Below are 27,732 nucleotides of genomic sequence, written 5' to 3'. Positions count from 1 at the left end.
ATATATACAACATTCCTAACTTTCCTTTGAAGTTTCACTCTCTCTCTTCTAGATGCATCCAGCATGTCAACTGGTGTCTCTGCACACCCTGGACTTCACTGAATTTGTTTCTCCTTCCTGAATTCCCTCCTCCCACACCCTGTCCACAGTCTATTCAAAATTGATTGATGGGTTAAAAATGTCTGCGCATCCACAGATTTTGCTTGTTCTTTCCTTAGTGCACCTCCACCCTCTGCTTCATATATACCATCTGTGCTATTCTAAGAATGATAGCCGACATTGAGTGTTTATTGTCCATCAAGCACCATGATAAGCATTTTTTCATACATCTCCTCATTTAGTATTTACAAACATTTTTACAAATTTGATACTATGGATATCAAAATTTTCCAAATTATAACGAGACTCGGAGAGTTTAAATCACTTGCCTAAGGTCAAATAGACGGTCAGCGCCAATCTATGCAATAGGAAAGACCCCATACGAGGCATATTCATAAAAAATGCTGAGGCAAAAGAAACTTTGAGATCCATTAATCTTATTTAATAGCACTAATTAATAGCATTAATGAAATTATATAGCACAGAAAACAGACAGAATCCTTGAGTGTAAATTGCTTCATTAAATTCCAGTTTAATATTGTATCACAACATTGATGGAAGAGGGACTAATGGAGGATTTGAGCAAAAATGATATTATAATATTGACTGGTATCTCCTCAGGGCCCCTTATGTAATGATGTATATGATAAATCCCCCTTCTAGTATCTCTCATGAAAAACACATATGCTTCTTTCTATCCAGTAAAAGGAGCTATGCAAACCTGTCATATGCCCATCTTTGCCATAGCTTTCAGGAAGCTCAAGAAGTAAAGGTAAGGGCCGGCCCTGTGACTTAGCGGTTAAGTGCACGTGCTCCGCTACTGGCGGCCCGGGTTCGGATCCCAGGTGCACACCGACGCACCGCTTCTCCGGCCATGCTGAGGCCGTGTCCCACATACAGCAACTAGAAGGATGTGCAACTATAACATACCACTATCTACTGGGGCTTTGGGGGAAAAAAAAAAAAGGAGGAGGATTGGCAATAGATGTTAGCTCAGAGCCGGTCTTCCTTAGCAAAAAGAGGAGGATTAGCATGGATGTTAGCTCAGGGCTGATCTTCCTCACAAAAAAATAAATAAATAAATAATAATTGTTTAAAAAAAAAAAAGAAGCAAAGGTAAGTTTCTGTTTCATTAACCACCTATACTAGTCCTCTGGTGCAATAATCTGTCTTCCACTAAGATTCCTGAGCTAATTTAAAATTTTATTTTAACTGAATATGTAATATGTATACATACACACTCATATATATGTTTACATATATGTACATACATACACACACTAAGCATTTATGTGCATGTATGTATGCATAAATATACATATACTGAATTTGCACACACACATATGTTCGTGTTAGCAACACCTTCATTTGAAAAGTGCTTAGGAATGTGCATAGAGTTATTACGCCTATTGTTTACTCCTCACCAAGACCTCAGTGAGCTTGGGAGGGCACATCTCATCCCCATTTGACAGATGGGGAAACTGAAGTTTAGTAGGCCAATATTCAGTTCATGTAGTTGAAATATGGCAGAGCCAGTTCTTAAACCCACAGATCCAGCTTCCAAATTCAGAAGTTTCCCCACTTTTTCATCATTTAGGGGCCAGTTGGGCTGAACTTCATGGAGACCCTCAGTTTGGAGGGGGCCCGATGGAGGCAGAAACCCTGCTATATAGAAATTTAGGCTGCTATTTCCATGAGCCTTTGTGGGACGTGGGTCTGGAGCATTGATGTCTCAAGGCCCGGACTGACAAGATTATCAGCTGTCAACAGGTGGGTAACCTTCATTTCCTTCTCCAAATGAGTTTAAATTATATTTGCATTGAAAGGAAAATGTTCTTGGTCCCTTAGGTCTCATACCATGATAATAAAATCTGTAAAAACTGTAAGTGAGTGAAAAAATAAATTAGCAACCTGGGAGAACTCATCTTGGTATTTGTACAAGGTGACACTCAGGGAATTTCTCTCTTACCTGGGAAGAGATGTTTGAGACCAAACAGAGATTCAACAGAAGTTCAAAGCTTTCAAGAACAGGTGATAAGTCTCAAATGGGGGAATGGAGGTTTAGAGGTAGATATGCCCAAGGTGCTGGGTGATCCCAGGAGATAGAATCCACTGAGGACTGGGAAGGAGGCCTAGGCAGGTAGATGGGACATGAAATCTAGGCTCTGGTGACAGACAAGAACAGGGAGGGGGCATTTACCAGGCCAAGGCTTTCCAAAGTGGTTATGGAAAATTTATGATGATAGTCCTGGATTCTAAGTGTCCATTTCTCAGTCCCCCTCTCCACTTCTACAAGGCTGCTATAGAGCTATTAAAACCCAGAAATATGTTCCTAACATAGGAGTATGGCAACAAGTCATAAGAAGGATATTTGGAGGCCTTTGGTTCACAGTTTTCTGTTATCTTGGCTCAGCCAATGACGGGTGGGAGGGATTGAAGATTTTTTGAGATCTCTCAACCACAATGCACGGTAGACTTGGAAGAACCACTGTCTTTCAAAGTGGAACAGTGTCACAGGGAGTATTAGACATTTCTTTACCATATCTCCACAGAGGTAAAGAGAAAAAGCTGTTAAACAAAATCTCTCCTTCAGTGTGAAGGAACTCAGATGCTATGAGATTCCAGGGTACTTCTGGCAGTCCATCCACCCACTGATTTAAATGGCATCACTTTGTCTATGAGACCAATCACATATAAGTGAAAGCACTTTGCTTAGTGTCTGAGATGCAGCAGGTGCTCAATAATATAAAGTTCTCAGGATCTGTAATATGAACTTCACAGATGCTTCAAGAGTGAGTCTGGGTATTATGAGAATTTGAAGGAAATGCTTAGGGCATAATGAGGAAGTGTGTTGGTCATTACAGGTGTTCTCAAATATCTCAGTTCTGTTGAAAAATAAAAGAAAAATAAAGCTGGGGGCGGGGTTATAAAGCAATTGAGTCATAGGTGAGTCAAGGCAATCAACGGGTGCTGCATAGACATGCTTCCTGAGGTCCTCCAGAGTTAGGAAGTTATGTGCTTCCATGAGGAGTCTACTGGACAAATTGGGATATACCAGGTAAGGATGCACCAACTCTCCCCTCCTCAGGAGAGGGACCCCAGCAAAATAGCAAAAAGGAAAAGAAAACATTTTACAACATCTGTGACAGATGCCTTATATACATTGTCTCATTTACTCTCCCCAAATTTTGGGGAGGTAAATCATTAATCACATTATATATCTTGAGATGTTAAGTAACCAGTTCAAGTTCACATAACTGAGAACAGCCATAATTCAAGCCACGTCTGTCTTGATGCCCAACTCTCAGTTCTTTCCATGCCACCACGCTGCAGAAAACCATTCATGTGCAAACATTCTTCTAACAGTGCTTGGACACAACTAAATATAGTTTCATCCAATTCATTTAGACACAAAGAATTTTTCCTAATCCAGCTCTGCCTAGGTCATCCCAACTATTATAATGTGATTACACTGCAAACATGAAGACCCATTTAAAATAACATCTGGCTTCCAACTGCTCTCAAGAGGCAACTGAGTTCAGAAGCTGGAAGAGGAAGTGAGAGAAAGAGAACAATCACCCTTCTACTTCCCACTTCTTTTATTTAGTTCACCATTTGGCAGAGGCATCATCCAGGTTAAATGTGCCCCCATAAGATGAAAAGGATACAGCGAGGAAACAGTTTTCTCTGTGCATAAATAGAACATGCACAACAGCATTACCCAACAAAAGGTGGCTTCTGATGGATATTTGCGTGAATTCGCCACACTTGTTTTGCATCCAACCATTAATTATGGTCCTTTCAACTTCACAATCATGGCTAATGGTGGTGGGGATGCAGAGAACAGTAGATTCAGCAGACCTCATTCTGGGAAGAGTGGGAAAGAAACAATGCAAAACTGCACCCGCCCGCTGTTTACAACTGAGACAGATACTCTGGGTATCATTTGGAGGATTTGGAGGAAATCAAGGCTTCCCAGGGGCCTGGAGCTTGGGAAATGAGACAGCTGGGGAAAAGTCTGCTATGATGGAAGGAAGGTCCTTTAGGGCTCATCTGTCTATGGTGAAAATAGCTCAGAACCACATCTCTCATGCTACGCTGAGTGGAAATTCAGACGGTACTGAAACTTACTTGATGCCTTTCAGTATTCAAGATCTTTCCTCATTTAATCCTCAAAATGATTATGTGAAGTGTGTATTACTATTTCAATTTTATAAGTGAGGAAAATGAGACAGACACAGACAACAAGAAACATTTTGTATCCTCATTCATTTATCAAATGATTGTTGAGTATCTGCTATGCATTAAATACTGCACTCAGTGTGGAGGATACAGCAGCAAACAAAACAGAGTCCCTACTTCCTGTGGCTCTCAGTCTAACAAGGGAGACATGCACTACACGAAACTAAGTGCAATTAAAACTATGTCCAGTATTATAAAGAAAAATAACAAGTTATCATGTAAGTGAATACTGCTGTGGATGGCTCTTAGGTAATATAGTCAGGAAGCTCCTAAAGGATGTGACATTGAAGACGAGGCCTGAAAAATCAGAAGGTACTAGTTCTGCAAAGAACAAAGAAAAGAGAGACTCAGGTGAAATAACAGCCTGCATGAAGGCCCCGAAGTGAGAAAAATATCTTGGTATGTTTGAGAAATAATGTATTAGAGTATGGTCAAGAGGGGAGGAATAGTTAAAATGTACCAGTCATGGCTTAACTATATCTGAAGCACAGTGCTAGGTTCTGGGCACCCCTTTTTAAGAAGGGCACTGGAAAAAAGGAGTCTGTCTATGAGAGAACAGAATAAACAGGATGAAAGATACAGAAATCACATCATATGAGAATTAGAAGTAATCGCATGTTAATGAGAAATGGCCTGGGTGGCCAGGGATGGTAGTTGGTACTGTCATATTTTCTCCAAAAGGTTGACATGACAAAGAAAGATTTGACTTTTTCAAATCAGTACAAGTGCCCAATAGTAGAGAGCTAAGGAGGCAGAATTTGGCTTTATAGAGGAAGAAAGTTCTAATAATTTTACCTGTTGCACAAAGGAATCAACTCTTTTCCTCCAGAGAATTGCAGTGGTCAAGCTGAGGCTATAGAGTGCCCTGCCAAGAATGCTTTATTGGAGATTTCTCTGTCGGCTTCTGGTCTACGTTAAAATCATCCAATTTTAAAATGTTATACATCTATAATATAGCTGTATCCAAAACAAATGGTTACAATATGGCCTGATCCACAAGAAAGCCAGGTGCTGAGAATTCAGCACTCCAACAGATGGGAGTGCTCCAATAGATGGGACTGCCCTTGTATTCTCTAAGAAAGCATCAACGGGCAAATGTAATATTACTAATCTGATCAAATTCCCAACACAAGTGCCTGTGAACAACTCACACTTCAAGAAAATGCCTCCGAGCACCATGCCTCATAATGCACATCATACTTGGACTCTCCATAGTGTTTATAGGGCTGGATTAAAATACTCCACGTTTGTATAGACCACTGTAGAGTTTACAAAATGTCTTTATCCTCATCCTAATGATAGTCAACATTTAATGAGTGACTTTCACCTTCGTAAGTCTAATGATTAATTATTTGACATATTATTTCACTTGTTTATTTGTTTACTTTTGGTTTCTCCCCTACTAGAATGTAAACGCCACGAGAGCAGGCATTTTTTTATCTGTTTGGCTTAATGCTTTTTTCCAAGCACTTAGAAGAAGTGCCTTGGAGGAAGTCAAGATGGCGGCGGCGTAGGCAGACTCTGAACTCACCTCTTCCTGCGGACACAGGCAATTTACAACTACTCGTGGAAAAATTACCCCTGAGACAGAACTGAAAACTGGATAAGAGGAACTCCTGCAACAAGGGACAATCCCAACTGAGGTAGAAGAGGCAGAAACTCCCTTCTGGAGAGGAAAATCACCGCCCACCGCCTTCAAAAGCCGCAGCGCCTCACGGCTGCCTGGGAACCACCCAAAGATAGGCAGCCCTCCCTGGAGGAGCGGGCCCTGAGCCTGGGAGCGCCACCGCCGTGGGCATTTTGTGGACCCAGCACAATCGAGACGAGTGGCATAATATCTGACTTTGCCTGCTACTAAAACATTGGGGAGTACCCCCAGAATACTGGTTCACAAAGAAAGTAAAACCGGCTCTTAAAGGGCCCACGCGCAAACTCACCCATTTCAGAAAGCAACCTAAAATCACCAGAAAGAAAGGTGCACAGTGCTTTGGTGAAAAGAGACTCACCTAATAGGCCCTGTGTGCATCTCGGTGAGAGGTGAGACCTCTCCAGGGACTGGGATATTGGCAGCGGCCATTGTTGTGGCCTGGTGTGAGCGTGCTGACACAGACGCCATTGGAGCTCTCCCTGAGGCCTGCTAGCCCAGGTCTGCCCCACCTGCTAGAGCAATGATTTAATCCAGCTCAACCAGGGCAGGCAGCCCACCCTAGAGACTGGCCCCACCCAACAACAAGCCCTCAGGCAACTTGTGGGCCTGCATAGATTGGTGACTGGATTCTCTGCAGCCTGGCAACTGAGCCAACTTCAGTGGGGCAGGGCATGCACAAGGAGCGGGTGCAGAGTGTGGGGCAGTGGTGGAGTGTGTGGGGCTCCCGCCATGGAGAGACTGGGTCCGCTTGGGGAGGTCAGGGCATGCACACGGGGTAGGACTGTGTTGACTGTGTGTGTGAATCTGTGGGCAGCAGGGCTTGCCAGCTGCAGAAGACTTGTTCTTCTCAAAGACCCACATGGGGGTTTGCCCCACCTTCCAAAGCCTGAAACAATTGGGTGCTCCCATGCCTGAGGCCAGTCCCACCCAGCTGCAATCCTCAGAGAGCTGACAAGAGACCTAAAGGCTGGAGGCTTACACCAATTGTAAGGCCCTGAACCTAATAACCTGCCATGCTGGGGGCCTACTCACTTAAAAGAAATACTGTAACACAAATGTGGTATTAGAACTTGCAGCCAACTGTGCTGGGGCTCCCCACACCTGATAAAGAGACTGAAGGTCCCACAACAACTACAAGCAGCTGAGCATTACAACAGCTGGCCAGGAGCATAACTCAGCCTCCCTGGGCACCTACAGGGAGAGCAAACAGGCCACAACAGAAGGACACACGTAGCCCACATAGAGGTCACCCCTGGAACATTGAGAACTGAGGGAAGCACACTGCAGGCCTCCTAAGCCATCACTTACATAAGGTCACCTATCCAAGAGCAGGAGACGTAGCTGACCTACCTAATACGTAGATACAAGCACAGGGAAAGAGGCAAAATGAGGAGGCAAAAGAATACATTCCAAGTAAGGGAACAGGACAAAACCCCAGAAAAGGAACTAAGTGAACCAGAAATGAGCAACCTACCCGACAGAGAGTTCAAACTAAGAGTGTTAAGGGTGCTCACTGCTCTGGGAAGAAGAATAGATGAACTCAGTGAGAAGGTCAACAAAGAAATGGAAGATATAAAAAAGAACCAATCAGAAATGAAGAATACAATACTGGAAATGAAAAATTCACTAGAGGAACTCAAAAGCAGAGTAGAGGATACAGAAGAACGGATCTGTGAGCTGGACGAAAGACTAGAAGAAATTACCCAAGCTGAACAGGTAAAAGAGAAAAGAATTAAAAAGAGTGAGGACAGTCTAAGGGACCTCTGGGACAACATCAAGCCCACTAACATCCGTGTTATAGGTGTCCCCGAAGGAGAAGAGCAAGACAAAGGGGCAGAGAATCTATTTCAAGAAATAATAGATGAAAACTTCCCTAGCCTAAGGGAAGAAACAGACATCCAAGCACAGGAAGCACAGAGAGCCCCAAACAAGATAAACCCAAAGAGGCCCACACCAAGACACATCATAATCAAAATGTCCAGAATTAAAGGTAAAGAGAGAATCCTAAAAGCCGCAAGAGAAAGTCAAGTTGCACACAAAGGAAACCCCATAAGGCTATCAGCTGACTTCTCAGCAGAAACTTTACAGGCTAGAAGAGAATGGCATGATATATTTAAAGTGCTAAAAGGAAAAAACTTACAGCCAAGAATACTCTACCCAGCAAGGTTATCATTCAAAATGGAAGGAGAGATCAAAAATTTCCCTGACAAGCAAAAATTAAAGGAGTTTGTCACCAAGAAACCAGTGCTACAAGAAATGTTAAACGGACTGATTTAAGGGGAAAAGAGAAGACCACAAATAGGAAAAATTATCTATTTTCATGATAAGAACGTAATGGATACAAATGCACAAAAAAGAAGTTAAATATGATATCAAAACATAAAAGGAGGGAGGAGGGGAGTTAAAGAGTAGAGCTTTCAGACAGAGGTCAAACTAAAGAGACTATCAATTCTGTATAGAAGAAGAAAGGAACAGAGAAGGACTACTAAAACACTGAGAAAAAAAAAGTTAAAAAATGGCAGTAAGTACATACTTATCAATAGCTACTTTAAATGTCAACGGACTAAATGCTCCAATTAAAAGGCATAGGGTGGCTGACTGGATAAAACAACAAGACCCATATATATGCTGCAGACAAGAGACACACTTCAGACCTAAAGACACAAACTGAAAGTGAAGGGATGGAAAAAGATACTCCATGCTAATGGCAATGACAAGAAAGCTGGGGTAGCAGTACTCACATCAGACAAAATAGACTTTAAAACAAAAACTGTAAAAAGAGACAAAGAAGGGCATTACATAATGATGAAGGGAACAATCCAACAAGAGGATATAACACTTGTAAATATCTATGCACCCAATGTAGGTGCACCTAAATATATAAAGCAATTATTAACAGACATAAAACAGAAATAGACAGTAACACAATAATAGTAGGGGACTTTAACATTCCACTTACACCAACGGATAGATCATCCAAACAGAAGATCAATAAGGAAACACTGGCCTTAAATGATACACTAGAACAGATGGACCTAGTAGATATATACAGAGCATTCCATCCAAAAACCGAGGAATACACGTTCTTTTCAAATGCACATGGAACATTCTCCAGGATTGATCACATATTAGGCCACAAAACGAGTCTCCATAAATTTAAGAAGATTGAAATAATACCAAGCATCTTTTCTGACCACAACGGTATGAAACTAGAAATCAACTATAGGAAGAAAATCAGAAAAGCCACAAATATGTGGAGATTAAACAAAATGCTACTGAACAACGACTGGGTCAACAAAGAAATCAAAGAAGAAATAAAAAAATACCTGGAGACAAATGAAAATGAAAATATGACATGCCAGAATTTATGGGATACAGCAAAAGCGGTTCTAAGAGGGAAGTTTATAGCAATACAGGCCTATCTCAACAAAAAAGAAAAATCTCAAATAAACAATCTAACAATGTACCTAAAGGAACTGGAAAAAGAAGAACAAACAAAGCCAAAAATCAGTAGAAGAAGGGAAATAATAAAAATTAGAGCAGAAATAAATGAAATAGAGACCAAAAAAACAATAGAAAAAATTAATAAAACCAAGAGCTGGTTCTTTGAAAAGATAAACAATATTGACAAACCTTTAGCTAGACTCACCAAGAAAAAAAGACAGAAGGCACTAATAAGTAAAATCAGAAATGAAAGAGGTGAAATTAAAACAGACACCTCAGAAATACAAAAGATTATAAGAGAATACTATGAAAAGCTATATGTCAAACAATTCGACAATCTGGAAGAAATGGACAAATTCTTAGAATCATACAACCTTCCAAAACTGGATCAAGGATAAGTAGAGAATTTGAATAGACCAATCACCAGTAAGGAGATCGAAACACTAATGAAAAACCTCCCCCAAAATAAAAGTCCAGGACCAGACGGCTTCCCTGGTGAATTCTACCAAACATTCAAAGAAGACTTAATACCTATCCTTCTCAAACTCCTCCAAAAAATTGAGGATGGGGGGAAGCTCCCCAACTCATTCTACAAAGCCGACATTACCCTGATACCAAAACCAGACAAGGACAATACAAAAAAAAGAAAATTACAGGCCAATATCACTGATGAACATTGATGAAAAAATCCTCAACAAAATACTAGCAAATCGCATACAACAATATGTTAAACAGATTATACACCATGATCAAGTGGGATTTATTCCAGATATGCAGGGATGGTTTAACATTTGCAAATCAATCAACATGATACACCACATTAATAAAATGAAGAATAAAAATCACATGGTCATCTCAATAGATGCAGAGAAAGCATTTGACAAGATACAGCATCCATTTATGATAAAAACTCTGAAGAAAATGGGGATAGAAGGAAAGTACCTCAACATCATAAAGACCATATATGAGAAACCCACAGCTAACATCATCCTCAATGGCGAAAAACAGAAAGCTATCCCTGTAAGAACAGGAACCAGACAAGGATGCCCACTGTCACAACTCCTATTTAACACAGTACTGGAAGTCCTAGCCAGAGCAATCAGGCAAGAGAAGGAAATAAAAGGGATCCAAATTGGAAAGGAAGAAGTGAAACTGTCACTATTTGCAGATGACATGATTTTATATATAGAAAACCCTAAAGAATCTACCAGAAAACTTTTAGAAGTAATAAACGAATATGGTAAAGTTGCAGGATACAAAATCAACATACAAAAATCAGTTGCATTTCTATACACTAACAACGAAGTAGCAGAAAGAGAAATTAAGAATACTATCCCATTTACAATTGCAACAAAAAGAATAAAATACCTAGGAATAAACTTAACCAAAGAGTTGAAAGAGCTGTACACTGAAAACTATAAAACATTGCTGAAAGAAATTGAAGAAGACACAAAGAAATGGAAAGACATTCCATGCTCTTGGATTGGAAGAATTAACATAAAGATGTCCATACTTCTTAAAGCCATCTATAGATTCAATGTAATCCCTATCAAAGTTCCAACAACATTTTTCACAGAAATAGAACAAAGAATCCTAAAATTTATATGGAACAATAAAAGACCCCAAATAGGTAAAGGAATCCTGAGAAAAAAGAACAAAGCTGGAGGTATCACACTCCCTGATTTCAAAATATACTACACAGCTATAGTAACCAAAACAGCATGGTACCGGCACAAAAACAGACACACAGATCAATGGAATAGAATCGAAAGCCCAGAAATAACCCCACACATCTATGGACAGCTAATCTTTGACAAAGGAGCCAAGAACATACAATAGAGAAAAGAAAGTCTCTTCAACAAATGGTGTTGGGAAAACTGGATAGCCACATGCAAAAGAATGAAAGTAGACTCTTACTTTACACCATACACAAAAATTAACTCCAAATGGATTAAAGACTTGAATGTAAGACCTGAAACTATGAAATTTCTAGAAGAAAACATAGGCAGTACGCTCTTCGACATCAGTCTTAGCAACATATTTTCAAGCACCATGTCTGACCAGGCAAGAGAAACAATAGAAAAAATAAACAAATGGGACTACATCAAACTAAAAAGCTTCTGCACAACAAAGGAAACCATCAAGAAAACGAAAAGACAACCTAACAATTGGGAGAAGATATTTGCAAACCATACATCTGATAAGGGCTTAATCTCCAACATCTATAAAGAACCCATGCATCTCAACAACAAAAAAACTACCAACCCAATTAAAAAATGGGCAAAAGACCTGAATAGTCATTTCTCCAAAGAAGATATACAGATGGCCAACAGACACATGAAAAGATGTTCAAAATCATTAACTATCAGGGAAATGCAAATCAAAACTACGATGAGATATCACCTCACGCCCGTCAGAATGGCTATAATTAACAAGACAGGAAACAACATGTGTTGGAGAGGATGTGGAGAGAAGGGAACTCTCATACACTGCTGGTGGGAGTGCAAACTGGTGCAGCCACTATGGAAAACAGTATGGAGATTCCTCAAAGAATCAAGGATAGAACTACCATATGACCCAGCTATCCCACTGCTGGTATTTATCCAAAGAACTTGAAAACACCAATGCGTAAAGATACATGCACCCCCGTGTGCATTGCAGCGTTATTCACAATAGCCAAGACTTGGAAGCAACCTAAGTGCCCATCAAGGGACGAATGGATAAAGAAGCTGTGGTATATATACACAATGGACTACTACTCGGCTATAAGAAACGATGAAATCCAGCCATTTGTGACAACATGGATGGACATTGAGGGCATTATGCAAAGTGAAACAAGTCAGAGGGAGAAGGTCAAATACCGTATGATTTCCTTCATTAAGTAGTAGATAATAACAACAATAAACAAACACATAGAGACAGAGATTGGATTGGTGGTTACCAGAGGGGAAGGGGGGAGGGAGGAGGGTGAAAGGGATAATTCGGCACATGTGTGTGGTGATGGGTTGTAATTAGTATTTGGGTGGTGAACATGTAATCTATGAAGAAATAGAAGTATAATGATGTACACCTGAAATTTATACAATGTTATAAACCAATGTTACTGCAATAAACAAAAAATTAAAAAAAAAATAAGTGCCTTTTTTGACATATAGTGTGTGCTTCCTAGATGTTCACTTAATTAATTATTCGATCAATCATATCTAACTTTTTAATAGCTTACTTAAAGTCACACAGTTCCTAGGGGTTTGTGTGTATGTAGTAAAGGCTGAATATTTAGTCACTCTGCTAAGCTGAAAAATCATCCTTAATATCTGTGCGCTAAAAATCTCTTACCCTGTTCTGACTGAAACTTGCAGGTGGTGGGCAACGAAATTGGTTAATAGTAAATTATTCAACCTGGCACACAACCATCCTGCAACAGATGGACATTTTTGCTTTCCTTTATTTTAGGTTAATATAACTTTGCCCCATCTTCTGTTTTTAATCTTCTAGTAATATAGATTTGCTGAATTATGTTGTTTACTTGACCCAAGATATTTTCCCTCCCTTTTATGAGGGGAGAACAGCACTAGTTTTTTTAAAAAAATAAAATCTAGCGCTTTTGTCCTCTGGATTGCTTTATAGTTGCTGATTTTCATGTTTACTTATAGTTTCCTTTGTTTCTCCCTTTTTTCTTGGTAGATTGTTGTTTTCTGGCTTTTAAATGATAGATTGGAAGGCTGCTTTTATGTTTAAAAAACTATACTTAAAAAAATTCTCAGTATCAAAAATAAGATAGTAGTTATTTACTCCTTCCTGTCTAAAGTGAGAAAATTAGCAGATTTTTATTTACACTCATCATTTCTCCAACTCTTTTTCAGTTTTTGTTGACAAAATAGTGAATTATAGACTCAGATCACAATTGTTAATTTTTTACATTATACATCATCTCTTTAAGTAATTGTTTTTATATTAAATTTCTCTTTTATAACATATTTAGAGCAATTATTTAGCATTAATGCTATGTTTAATTAGTTTCCATGCTCACTGTGGATCTTTTTATTCCATATCTCTCTTTTCTTGATTTCTTTATTTTGACTCATTGTTCAGTCAATTGCTCTTTGAATGATTTATTAGAAGCAGGGCATCTGGGAGCCCCTGGATACTGAGAACGTCTTTCTGATGTATTTGCACAAGAACAACAACTCAGCTGATAAGGAATTTGCGGGTTATAACATTCTCTCCTCAAAAATCCTCCAGGCTTAACTGCATTGTCTGCTGCCCTTTATGATATGGAGAAATTTGAGAGGGGCCAGGCAGAGATTTGTTAGACTGAGAATGGCTTTTCTGCTCCTATGACCCTTTCAACCAACTCTTTTCAGTAAAACTAAATACTAAATGCAGCAATTTGAAAGTGTGTAGTTTTTCTCTTGCCAGAAAAATACACCATTCTGAGTGTCCAACTCCCATAGCTTTTCCTCTTTGTTCTTGTGAGGCTGACTACACCCTCAAGACACCTGGCATAAACACCCATCCAATTCCATTCCTGCTTAGGTTTCATTACTGTAAATCTTAGTTCCAAAATGGGAGTACACATGGCATGGGATTGAAGGCATAAGTAATTAAATGGCCTTGTTCATCTTGGAAGCCGTGGTAGAAACTGCTTCCTAGATGAGGCACCTTCAGGGTAGGGTGAGTTTTTTTTCAATGGCAAAACCTCTTGTCTTGAGGAGGGGGTCAATTGTGTGATGTTTGGGGACCAAAACCTCCAACAGCCCTTCTGCTTCACAGGCTGTTCTGCTCGGGGCCAGTCAGCTTAGTTTGGGGAAATTCTTCCTGGGGCCCATTTGCCAGTTTCTTGGGTTCTATAGATTTGGTCTCTTGCTGGGTTTTTATGAGCATCTTGGTAGGAATGTGACAGAGGGTGAACTGAGTGCAGCTACCACCCCTCTTCACAGAATGGAAATGCAACGGCACCTCTTGATATGTTGCCAGGAGCAGGGAAAGCCACACCTTCTCAGAGCTGTGCTGAACCAGTAAACTGGCCAATATGGAATGCAGCGAACCAAGAACAAGATGGGCTGCCTGATGCTTCTGCCCATCTTTATGTCTTCCTCCTCAATACATCAGAGTGTTTCATGCAGAGGGAAGGCCAGATGGACAGGTGGAAGGCAGGCTGGCAGCTTCTCTTTATAGTTTTATACTCTCTGTGAGGAGTGTTGCCTGAACCAGTAATAAATGCAGAACTGAAATACCAATGTGGAATTTAAATGGCTCTGTGGATATTTTAAATGTTAATTAGTTCCTCAATCCAGGTTTCTCACAAGGTAATGACTGCCACTGACAGACTAAGCTAAACTCCCTATCTTGGCCACCCAGAGCCTGCACAGGCTGATCTCCACACACTTCACCAAATCTTGCTTTTGTCTCAGCTTTCCCTTCTCCAGTGAGCTTCTCACTTCTCTGGATACACTGTGGAACATGGCACATACCAGACTCCCTTGCAAACGTATAAGCTCTTGGAGGGCACATACTACATAACCTTAACATGAACCATAGGGCCTAGCATATGTCAGTGCTCATTATATATTTGTTGAATGAAACAGAGCAACCTGGGGTATGTCCACAGAAGCATCCTTGATGGAAAATACAAACATGTGTCATAAGAGAAAGTAAAGATATTTAGTTTGTAAAAAATAAGACCAGATGAGTGTGTTTGTCTAGAAGGGAAGTGGATGATAGAAAAGATCTTATGTAACTGAAAGAATACCACCTGAGAAGGTGATTGCCTTGGTTCCATTGGGCCCTAAGAGAAAGGACCAAAAGCAAGGGGTAGAAGCTACAATAAAAGATTTATTTAAGTCAGTGTAATAAAAAGCTTTCTTAGAGCACAGCCCCACCCCCCCCAAAGATCAACAAAGATACCACATGAAGTGAGTTCTCTGTCATTGGAGGTATTCAACAATAAGCACTAACACCAGTTAACTGTGATATTGTAATGTTGATTGAAGCACTGTTTTGTATGTAGGGGGAGGGAGGGAGGTATAGGATGACCTTTCAGGTCCTTTCCAGCCCTGTGATTTTGTGATGTTATGACTGGCACTCCTCCTTGACTAAGGAAATATTTGATGCAAAAAACGTTTACCTTGTCTTTGGGAGAAAAAAATATTTTCTAGTGTGATTAATGATAATGATAGGGGAGCTAGTATTCACTGATTAACTACAACCTGCTTAGTGTATTGATAGATATCCAACTGATAGGTATTATTTTATAGATGAGGAAATTAAGACTTAGACAGGCCATGTGATTTGCCCAAGTGAAACACCTTTCTATCCTCTAATACAGGGGTCTGCAAACTTTTTCTGTAAAGGACCATAGAGCAAATATTTTAGGCTTTATGAGGCATAGAGTCTCTGTCTCATCTACTCAACTGTACTATTGTAGCATCAAAGCAACCATAGACTATGTGCATGAATAGGCATTGCTATATTTTAAAAAACAAAATACCCTTATTTCCAAAAGAAAATAAAAAGGCGTGGGGCTGGATTTGGTCAACGGGCCTTAGTCTGTCAACCTCTGCTCTAAAGCCACGCTGCCTTCTCATTTGAGAAAGGAAAAAATAAAACCAAGGCCAGAAATGGCCTCTATGTGGCCATACTTACTCCATTTGCTTTGCTGAGGGCCTGGAAGTAGATGCTGTAGCTTTTCAGAGGGGAAAGAGGAGGGTTCCAGTAGCCATTATATGTCTTGTTGTCACCCACTGTAAATGGCTGGGTGACAGGCAGGTTGGCGGGCTTCAGTTCAGCAGCAAAGTAGTGTAGAGAATCAAGGCTGGAGGCGTTCCTATAGCTCACAGGCACCGAAAAGCACTCAATGATGTCAGCTGCCCTCCGTGACTTCTGAAGTCTCTCCTCCTTGACAACCAGCTGATAAACACTGGACAGGAGAGAAGAGAGGTAGATGAGCAGCTGTCTGGATTGATGAACTTGTTAATTATCTTCATGACTTCTATCTACAACTAAACCTCCTTCCTCATCTTCAGACTTGGAAACCTACTGTTGTGCAGAAATCTATCTCCATTTAGATGTCCAAAGCCAGCACACACTAGATATGTCCAAAACGAAACTCAGTCCCAACCCCTACAAACCTGCCTGCTCCTCCTTCTATGTTTCTTTCCTTAGTGAAGGGTAGCATTGCCTGTCGAGTGGTCAGACCTTGAATCTGAGGCTCGTTCTCAATTGCCACCTCCTTAGTTCTCACTCTGCACCTTGAATCAACAAGCCCAACTGACTTGACCTTTTTCTCCCCCCATAATAATGTTGAAGTTGGGCACTTCCCCACCTCTTACCTGGACTCAACTGGTCTTTTTGCCTCTAATTTTTTTGATCAATTAGCCAGTCAATCCCTCGATCTTCCTAATCATATAACACTGTCCCTGTTCAAACACTGTCATACGCTCTCCATTATCTGATGATGCAATCTAAACTCCTCATCCTGGCATTTGGGACCCTTTGTGCCTGACTTCTAGTCTACCTTTCAGAAAGTCTTATAATGCACCCCTCATTATAGCTGCTCCAGACTCCATGCTATTGTACCAACATTCTTTGCCTTCCACCCATGCCATCACCAGTTCATGCTTCCTCCACATGCAGTGTCCTCTCATCCTTTCCATCTCTGCCTGTGGAAGCTTTTCCTTAAACGCTGAGCCTATCTTTCATCTCTTCTGTGAAGCCTGTTTGGACTCTCCCATCTGGATGAGTTTTCTCCCTCCTTAATTTCCCTACAGCTCACTAATGGCTATCTGCCTGGGAATGCAATAATATGAGCATGGGACTACTGTTTCTCCAGCTAGACTGTGACATTTAGACAGTGGGAGTTGTGGCTTAGTTATCTCTGCATCACTCTCCCCACACACACTGCCCAGCAGGTTGCCTGATACCCAGCACGTGATCAATGAATACTTTTTTCAAATGCATCAAATTGAATTGAATTAAAAATGAAAGTAAACATGAAACCAAATCTAACTAGATGCAGAAACCCTAGTCAATATAAACAGTGATTCCCCTGAGCTCCTGTCTAGTGATCTCATACCATTCCCTTCAATTTAGAAGGATGTAAGAAGGTGTGTGCTAGTGTGTGACTAGAGAAGACCAAGCCTTTATTGAACATCAACTGTATGCCAAATGTGTAGGCTCATTTTATAAAAGTTATCCTAAAATTTGTAAATTTGGGTAACATTTTACCATCTTTTGAATGCCCACAGTTTGTATTTCTCTTGAATAAATGCTCCTCTTTTACCAGAACTTTATTGCACAGATCTCTGGGACCCATGATCTAAGACAAAAGATCAATTGCTCAAAAAATGCCTACAGAAGACCTCTGTGAATTAATGAGGTGTACCTAAACCAATCATTTAAAGATGGCATAATGAATTGGCATGTGATTTATGAAAACGGAACATGGTGTGGGCTACCATTCTTCAATCAGACTGTCTATCTAAAGACACTTGGTTAAGAAGCACGACTTGGATGAAGACAGAGGCACAGAATTATTTCATTAGGGAAAAAAGGCTACAGAGGGACTGCCCCAAGGAAACATGACACACTCAATATGGAAAGTCTTCTTCTGAATCCCCTTGAGCATGGGGATGGTCAGCAACGCAGATGGAAGACAGATGGGCATGTGAGTTTATGCCACACTTAGATGACTGTGATATCTGAGTGGAGGTGAGCAAACAGCTCAATGAGCATGCCTGCTGTCCAATGTGCACCAAAAAGCAATAAAGAGGGAAGAAGAAACAACTCTTGAGGCTAGCAATAGCACCTAAAGTACTCTGCATTGAGTTTGGGGGGCACTCAACCTATCCAGCCCTCATGCCTTTCTGACCTGGTTGGAAGGGACCAACAGTCTCATCATTAGGACCAGGGACTGCAAAAAGCTGTGGGTCCCTACTTTCCCCTGAGGCCCAGTCTATCCCTAACTACCACTTGGGTCAGTCCTGCCCACATCAGAAGACCTCTGTCGTCATTTCTCAGTCCAGAATTCTCATGCTACCCTTGAATCCTTCTGTCACCCTTACCTTCTAAATGGAGAACCCAAAGCCTTGGAAGCTTACCGGGGCTGGATCCCACTTTCTGTCGTCTCTTCTCCCCCTATAATGGGATGGATCGAGAAGAGTCACAAGGCTGGCCTGAGTACCGCCCACGACTGGCATGAAATTCTGTAGTCATGGACAGCCAAGCAGTGGGTCTTCGTTGGGTTCTGACAGGTGAATGCTGCCAAGGGCTACAGAGGGAGGCACAACATCTCTCCAGGGGTCAGCCCGTACCACTCCTCCTCCTCCTCCTCACCAATCTGGTTATTGAGAACTCATTCGTCAGTTCAACCACACTCAACAGCCAGATTACAGATGAGGATGCTGAGGCTGAGAGGTTGAGGGCCCCATATGTGTTAAACTGCAGCCAAAGTAGAAACTCAGACTTTTCACTCAGAGTTCAGTATCCCTTCTTTTTCTCTACCTTCCTTCTTTTTCCATAAACCAACAAAATGTACAAAGGGCCTTCCGAGCATTTTTTACTTGGTGGCCTAAACTGCTTAACTCTATATCACCCAGCCTCATCTGAAATCACAAAGACTAGCAAAGGATATATTTTGGGTTAAACTGTGTTGTCAACATATGGTTCACATACAATTGGGATTAATGTGCCAAAGTATACCCAGCAACTCCCTCAGGCCCACTGCATCTGCAGCTTGTCCATTCAGAGGCACATCAGCAATTGCAGCCAGAAAGCTGTAAACCACTTTGTCATATAAATCTTTTTGCCAGTGGATCCAGCCTCTCTCCAAGATCAGGGAACTCTGATTAAGGAGGAGGAGAGAAGAAATGCCACGTGCAAGCCACACAACTTTCCTTTCCCTGACACATACACTTTAGGAAGGGGTGGGGGCAAGAAACAAAAAAGTGGGTATTATTTTTGTTTCTCATGGTAACTTCATTCGTATCATCAGTCTCTTGAAAATATATTTATCTAAGCTCTTTTCAGTTTGCTGGTAATGATAAAATCATACCTAAATGAGAATAACCCCCAAAGTCACATCTCTTGTGCAAAAGAAGTGGTTGCAATAAACTATTTAGGATAATTTGTAAGGAGAACGGATTTTTTTTTAGTAGAAAAATCCTGATAGTATGAGAGAAGAATAACTTAAAATGCTCACCTCACAACATATATCATTTACTTACCCATTTTTCCCTCCTGTGACACCCACTTTATTTCTCCCAATGACAAGATGGACATTTATGACCATATTTTCTGTGCAACTTATCCTGAGGGTCTCTTCTTGCAGGGCCCTGCAAGATATGTTGCAGCCCCACCTCAACACGTCAGGTCAAGGAGACTTTCATCTTCTTTCCTTACCTTTTTTCACCTCCCTTGCTTTGGTTTCCTCACTGCAGCTCACCTTCAATACTCCAATATCTATTGTTCATCCTCTTTGCTACAGTGACTGATTCCCACCCTTCTTCTCCCCAACTTTTCAGACCCAGGCTTGCGGCAACTTCCATCCTTTAGTTTCAATGTCTCGTTAGACTAAAACATTCTACTCTAGTCCCAGGTCCCAAGATCCCCAGCCTATAGAGGACAGCTGCCTCAGACTCCTTTAAGAGCAAAACTTGCAGGAATTCCTCTGCAGGCTTTAGAGAACCCTGCCACTGGACCCTCATGCTCTCTCTGATTCCAGAGCTAATGGTAATGATGACTCATGCTTCTCTGAGAGGGACCAGGCATCTAATAGAGCCATCCATCTATCATTAACACATCTTGTGGCCCCCTGTCTGTATCTAGGGAAGATGTCTCTAGTCAGGGGCTGTATCCATTCAGAATGTTGAAGTCAGATGATAGATGGACAGTATGCTGCAGCTCACAGGTGAAGATTGCCCAACTTCAAAAAAGGGGCACATTTTGGCCCATGTTCTCCCAGAAATAGGCTTGTCTTAGTCCAAGATCTTCCAGAAACAGACCCTGAGCTAGGTTTCAATGCAAATGATGTGTTAAGGAAGTAGACCCAGGAGAAACCAGTAAGGGAGTGAGGGAAGAAGAGAGAAGAGGAGAGGAAGCCAAGCAAAAATGTGATTTCAGGCAAAGTCCCAGTCTCAGCCTGATCCCATAGGGAGTTCTGGAGCATAAATTGTGCCCTAGAGTTTGTCTCATCTCAAGCCAAGGGCTTTTGGGCCTCCAATGCCAATCAGTTATTGGTTATGGACTCTACAGTAGAGATGTAAACTCCCAGGCACTCCCAATTCTGTGTGTGGGACAGACAAGGTGGCTCTGGTAGCCTAGTGGCAACCCTTTGAAGAAGGTCACAGCTGAGAGTCATTTGCGTCAAAGCACATAGAATCTGGGGGATGGGCATGTTGCAGGAAAGGGGAGATGAGAGGATCTGAGTGGACACCAACAGTTCTAAGGACACTTGTGACCTGTGACCACATGGGACTTGCATAAGAGCAGAGATCCAGTTGGGCAAGGTAGTTTTCAACCTTTATTCCAGCCTCACTCAGCTGAGTCATATGGTGACATCCCATCAGTCACAGTGACTTCTCCATCACTGACTTTTTTTCTTTTACAGGATTATTTGTTTATTTATAAATTTGTTTTACTTTTGTAGTTGTATAAGAAACACAAGTACAAGGAGTTGAGTTGATAAACATGTACAAATATAAAATATCTAAGTAACAGTAAAATAAAAATAGTTTAATTCCAGTGAGAGCGCCTCCAGGCAGCTCCCACATCCTTTGGTGGTCCCACCGGTCATTGAGCACACCTTTGCCTGCTGGCACCATGACGTATTCAAGGCTCACCTGTGCCCTCCTTTCCCAGGACTGTAATCAGGCATTTTCTCAAAGAAGGAATTCAGAAGGCAAGATCTGGGCAACCATTAAGCTCATTGCTACTGTGGTGCCATTGCTTCTATGCCCTTCTATTGGACAGAAGTAAGAAATATATTTTTTAAACATCATAAATTCATATTGATTAGTTCATACTGATATTGCTAATTCAAATCCATTAACACAAGATTCTTCCTCACCTTACCCTTTCCCCAATTGTTTTTCTTTTTTCCTATAGTGAGAACCCTCATTTCCAACATCAATATTTTTACTCATATATCCTCACACAATACACACAAAACCGTTTCAGAATTAAGTCATCAATACCACAACCAGCCTGTACTGTTGTTCAAGATTTCTGTACTGCACAAAGTTCAAGATTTCTGTACTGCCCTGCTCCTTCCCAAACAATTCAGTCCTAAAGCCATTAGATAGGGCAGAGCAAGGCAGGCATCCGTATGTGATGGGGTAGCCATAGTGGCCCAGTGTAAGGAGCAGAAGCCCACCCAGCATCTCTGAGACTCTTTCAGGTTATCTGCAAGGTTGAAAATATTTTCAGAAGAGCACTAAGATATCTAAGATATTATTTGCCTTTAGCAATTTCAGTGTCTCACAAGTGTACTATGACGTTCTTAAAAAGGTTACCAGAGGGGAAGGGGGGAGGGAGGAGGGTGAAAGGGATAATTCAGTACATGTGTGTGGTGATGGGTTGTAATTAGTATTTTGGTGGTGAACATGATGTAATCTATGCAGAAATAGAAGTACAATGATGTACACCTGAAACTTTTACAATGTTATAAACCAATGTTACCGCAATAAACAAAAAATTAAAAAAAAAAAAGCTACAAGATTTCATAGCTGTTATGAGGCTGGACTTTCTTCATGTACTTCAATCAAGCAAAATAATAAAATAGTTTGAATATAGAAGCAGATATGGAATCTAGCAGCCTTCTAGTACACCAGGCATTAGAGAACAGCAAAAATGTAAAACAAGGGCCAGCCCGGTGGCATAGTGGTTGAGTTCGCCCAGTCTGCTCCAGCGGCCTGGGGTTCACAGGTTCGGATCCTGGGCACAGACCTGCGCACTGCTCATCAAGCCATGTGGTGGCAGGCGTCCCACACATAAAAGAGGAAGATTGGCACAGATGTCAGCTCAGGGCCAATCTTCCTCAGCAAAAAGAGGAGGATTGGCAACAGATGTTAGCTCAGGGCTAATCTTCCTACCCCAAAAAAAGTAAAACAGTGCTACACTTCTTAATTTTGTTTTGGAAAATAATTATTATTCATAAAAAAATTTTATTTATGTTAACATGTAATGGAATTTACTATTATTATTTTAAATGAAAAAATTAATTTAAATTTTTAAAATTAATAAATATTTTAAAAATTTGTTTTATTTTCTAATATGGAAAATTGATATACCATATTAGATATAACTCACATAAATTTAACTCAAAGTTTTAAAAATTTTCTTTGTATTTTTGAGCACCAGTTGCCCCTAGCAACCACCAATCTGCTTTCTGTTTCTATGAGTTCATTATCTCTGTGTTGGTTTTTCCAGCATTATTGAGATAGAATTAACAAATAAAAATTGTATATATTTAAGGTGTACAACATGATGCTTTTATATATGTATACACTGTGAAATAATTACAACTGAGCTAATTAAGATATCCACCACCTCACATAGTTACCACTGTGTGAGTGAGAATACTTAAGATCTACTCTCTTTGCAAATTTCAAGTATAAAATACAGTATTATACGGATGTCCGGAACTTATTCACCCTGCATAACTCTTGGACCAACATCTCCCTATTTCCTTTACCCTCCAGCCCCAGACAACCACCATTCTACTCTCGGCTTTAACGAATTTGACTTTTTTAGATTCCACATATAAGTGAGATCACATAGTATTTGTCTTTCTGTGTCTGACTTATTTCACTTAGCATAATGTCCTTCAGGTTCATGTACGTTGTTGCAAATGGCAGGATCTCCTTCTTTTTTAAGCCTGAATAATAGTCCATTGTCTATAATATACCCCACTTTTTTTTTTTTTGTGAGGAAGATCAGCCCTGAGCTAAGATCCATGCCAATCCTCCTCTTTTTGCGGAGGAAGACTGGCCCTGCGCTAACATCTGTGCCTGTCTTCCTCCTATACCCCACTTTCTTTATCCACTTATCCATCGATGGACACTTAGGTCATTTCCCTATCTTGGCTATCGTGAATAATGTTGCAATGAACATGGGAGTACAGATATCTCTTTGAGATACTGATTTCATTTCCTTTGGATATATACCCAGAAGTGAGATTGATGGCTCACAGGGTAGTTGTATTTTTAATTTTTCAGGAAACTCCATACTGTTTTCCATAGTGGCTGTAACAGTTTACATTCCCACCAATAGTATACAAGAGTCCCCTTTTCTCCACATCCTTGCCTATGCTTGTTATCTTTTGTCTTTTTGATAACAGCCATTTTAACAGGTGTAAGATGATATCTCATTGTGGTTTTGATTTGTATTTCCCTGATGATTAGTGATGTTGAGCATGTTTTCATGTACCTGTTGGCCAACTGAATATCTTCTTTGGAAAAATGTCTTTTCAGATCCTTTGCCCATTTTAAGATTAGATTATTTGTTTTTTTGCTATTGAGTTGTAGGAGTTCCTACATATTTTGCATATTAACTCCTTATCAAATATGTGGTTTGCAAATATTGTCTCCCATTCCGTAGTTTGCCTTTTCATTTTGTTCTTTGTTTCTTTTGCTGTGCAGAGATTTTTTGGTTTGATGTAGTTTCACTTGTTTACTTTTGCTTTTGTTGCTTGTGCTTTTAGCGTCATATTCATTAAGCCACTGCCAAGGCCAAAGTTAAGAAACTTTTTCCCTATGTTTTCTTCTAGGAGTTATGTTTCAGGTCTTATATTAAATCTTTATTCCATTTCAGGTTAATTTTTGTGAGTGGTGTAAGATAGGGGTCCAGTTTCATTCTTCTGCATGTGAATATCCAGTTTTCCCAACACTATTGAAGAGATTATCTTTTCCTCATTGAGTATTTTTGGCTCCCCTGTCAAATACTAGTTGACCACATATGCATGGATTTATTTCTGAGCCCTGAATTCTGTTCCATTGGTCTAAAGGTGTGTGTTTTTATGCCATTATTACACTGTTTTCATTACTATAGACTTGTAATATAGTTTGAAATTAGGAAGTGTGATGCTTCCAGTTTTGTACTTATTTCTCAGGATTGCTTTGGCTACTTGGGGTCTTTTGTTGTTCCATACAAATTTTAAGATTGTTTTTTTCTATTTCCGTGAAAAATGCCATTAGAATCTTGATGGGGATGCCTTGAATCTATAGATGGCTTTGGGTAGTATGGACATTTTAAAAATATTAATTTTTCTGATCCATGAACACAGGATATCTTTCCATTTATTTGTGTCTTCTTCAATTTCTTTCATCAGTGTTTTATAGTTTTCAGTGTACTGATCTCCTATCTCCTTTTTTTTTTTTTTTGTGAGGAAGATCAGCCCTGAGCTAACATGCATGCTAATCCTCCTCTTTTTGCTGAGGAAGACCTACTCTGAGCTAACATCTATTGCCAATCCTCCTCCCTTTTTTCTCCAAAGCCCCAGTAGATAGTTGTATGTCATAGTTGCACATCCTTCTAGTTGCTGTATGTGGGACACGGCCTCAGCATGGCCGGGGAAGCAGAGCATCGGTGCGCACCCAGATCAGAACCCAGGCTGCCAGTAGCGGAGCGCGCGCACTTAACAGCTAAGCCACGGGGCTGGCCCTCCTATCTCCTTAATTAAATTTATTCCTAAGTATTTTATTCTTCCTGATGCTATTGTAAATGTGATTTTTTTCTTTATTTTTCAGATAATCAATTGTTAGTATATAGCAATGAAACTGACTTTTGTACATTGATTTTGTATCTTGCAACATTAATGAATTATTTTATTAGTTCTATCTAGTTTTTTTGTGGAGTGTTTAGGATTTTCTACATAAAAGATCATGCCGTTTGCAAAGAGAGACAATTTTACTTCTTCCTTTCTGGTTTGGATACGTTTTATTTCTTTTCCTTGCCTGATTACTCTGTCTGGGACTTCCAGTACTATGTTGAGTAGGAGTGGTTAGAGTGGACACTCTGGTCTCATTCCTGGTCTTAGAGAAAAAGCTTTCATTTTTTCACCATTGAGTATGACGTTAGCTGTGGGCTTGACATATTATTATGTTGAGGTATGTTTCTTCTATACCCAATTTGTTGAAATTTTTTTGTATCATGAATGGATGTTGAATTTCATCAGATGCTTTTTCTGTATTTATTGACATGATCATATGATTTGTATCTTTTACTCTACCAATGTGATGTATCACATTTATTGATTTGTGTATGTTGAACCATTCTTGCATCTCAGGGGTGAATCTCACTTGATCAACCACGATCCTTTTAATGAATTCAGTTTGCTAGTATGTTTTTGAGACCACCTCTGATTTCTCAAGTGAGGACAGGGAATAGTCATCTCTGAATCATAAGGGTGTTGCTCAAGATCAGCGGTTCTCAACTCTGGCTGCACATTCTAATCACCCAGTGGACTTTTAAAAAATGCTATTCCTTGGCCCCATCCCAGACCAACTGAATCAGAATCTCTAGAAGTGAGGCCCCAGCATCAGTACTTTAAAAAAAAAAAAAAAGCTCTCCAGAGGGTCCTAATGTGCAGCTATGAAATCACAAACCTAAGTGAATCTGATATTTATACCTTTGCCACAGAAGGGGCACCCTCCTCCAACATTCTTACGCTGTTGAAAATCATTGATTTGAGTCATTCTAATCCACAAAGCATTCATTCATAATTACCAGTGTTCTTGAGTCATTGTCTATCACAGCTGTTGATTTATTTCCTTTACAGCTTTCATCACAATTGAAACATGTGTTGTCTGATTATTTATTTACTGACTTACTGCCTGTACCCTAATAGTCGGTGAACTTCATGAGGTCTGAGATCTTGCTGTTTAGTTCATTGCTAAATCCCCAGCTAAACATGTAATAGTTGTCACTAAGTACTTATTAAATAAATGAATTCACAAAATGAATTTTAAATGCACATTTACATCAATTCTCACTACATACTTCAAGGCCATTCTATATGCTGTTCTATCTTCTCAAGGTGATTTTTTCTCCATCTTGAGAACTCTTCACCCAATACAGACTCAGATCAAATGTTACTCTTTCTGAGGAACCTCTCTTGGCTTGCAAATCAGAGCTAGTTTCTCCTTCCTCTGTTCCCATAGCTCTCTGTCCATGCTTCTATCATAGCTCCCACTGCTGTGTACCGCAACAATTACTTCACCCACCAGAAAATGTTTAATAAGCACTTAGTATCTACTAGGCACTATGTTAAACTCATCCCACACATTATTATCTCATTTAACCTTCACAATAACTCTAAGAGGCAGATATTCTTATCTTATTCAGACAGAATAAAAGAAATGCAGTACAGAGAGGCTCAGAAACTTACCCAGAGTCACACTGCTATTTCAGCGCTAGAGCTAGGATTTGAACACAAGTAGTCTGACTCCCAAGCCCTCAGTCTTAACCACAAGGCTATACTACTTTTTAGCACACCAAAAATTGAGCCATCATCTTTATCCTACCCCACCAAATTATCCACTTATTTCTTTTTTAATTCTTTTTATGTCAAGGAAAATGCAATAACACTATAAAATCTGAAAAGTAGAGAAAAAAGAGTTCTCATTATCCAATCACTCTAATGCAATCATCAATGAAATGTTGGTAAATCTTTTACCATTCTTTTATTCTGCATGAACAAATCTCTGATTTAATATTGGAAATCAATGGGGGGAAGCCTTTCTTTTATAGATATTCATCTTACAGCCAACTTGATTGGTTTGCAAATACAATTTTAACATTACATGTAAAAGGCTCTCAATAGCATATATCTTTAACTATTTCAGGAGGTCTAATGACTTAGCAAATTTGTCAACTCTTTGTCCACCAATATTAAGAAGCCCTTAATGTTAGTACTGCTGAAAATAGTCAAAGGCGTAACATCTTAAATCAAACACACTGACTAATTGTTGCGTGGTTTGCTAATACTTTTTCTTCCAAAGGTTACTTGACTGAGAGATCTATAAGAACATATAGACATTGGCTATTCGTGGCCCTGACAGTGAACTACAGGAACATGGGTAAATGTACTCACTGTTGAGGTTGGTGTAACTCTGTTCTCTCTTATGCAATCTTTGTACTTCATTAGGTTAATATGATTTCCTGAAACAGTAGGAAGCTGCTTTGTCTCTATATTTTCCTAGATTACTCCAGGGCCCCCTGATGACCAAAACGACTATGGGGAAAGAGTCCAGACAGTAACAACTGGCATTAGAGTTGATTCATATATAGATGGTAATGCCTTC

At 40.1% G+C, this 27,732-nt stretch overlaps 1 protein-coding gene across 2 annotated transcripts in view; it reads right to left on the bottom strand.

Annotated features, from left to right (window-relative positions):
* PTPRT (protein tyrosine phosphatase receptor type T) overlaps positions 1–27,732 on the bottom strand; it is a 1,006,475-nt gene that overhangs the window by 203,986 nt on the left and 774,757 nt on the right. For both annotated transcript variants that reach the window (XM_058562674.1, XM_058562675.1), the window contains exon 12: positions 16,079–16,352. In XM_058562674.1, the coding sequence (XP_058418657.1) occupies positions 16,079–16,352 (274 nt within the window). The remainder of the gene's footprint in view (positions 1–16,078; positions 16,353–27,732) is intronic.

The sequence above is a fragment of the Diceros bicornis genome, chromosome 19 (assembly GCF_020826845.1).
Source record: "Diceros bicornis minor isolate mBicDic1 chromosome 19, mDicBic1.mat.cur, whole genome shotgun sequence".
In the NCBI taxonomy this organism is placed as follows: Eukaryota; Metazoa; Chordata; class Mammalia; order Perissodactyla; family Rhinocerotidae; genus Diceros; species Diceros bicornis.
The sequence above is the reverse complement of the archived record's forward strand: the minus strand, read 5'-3'. Positions and strand labels throughout refer to the sequence as shown.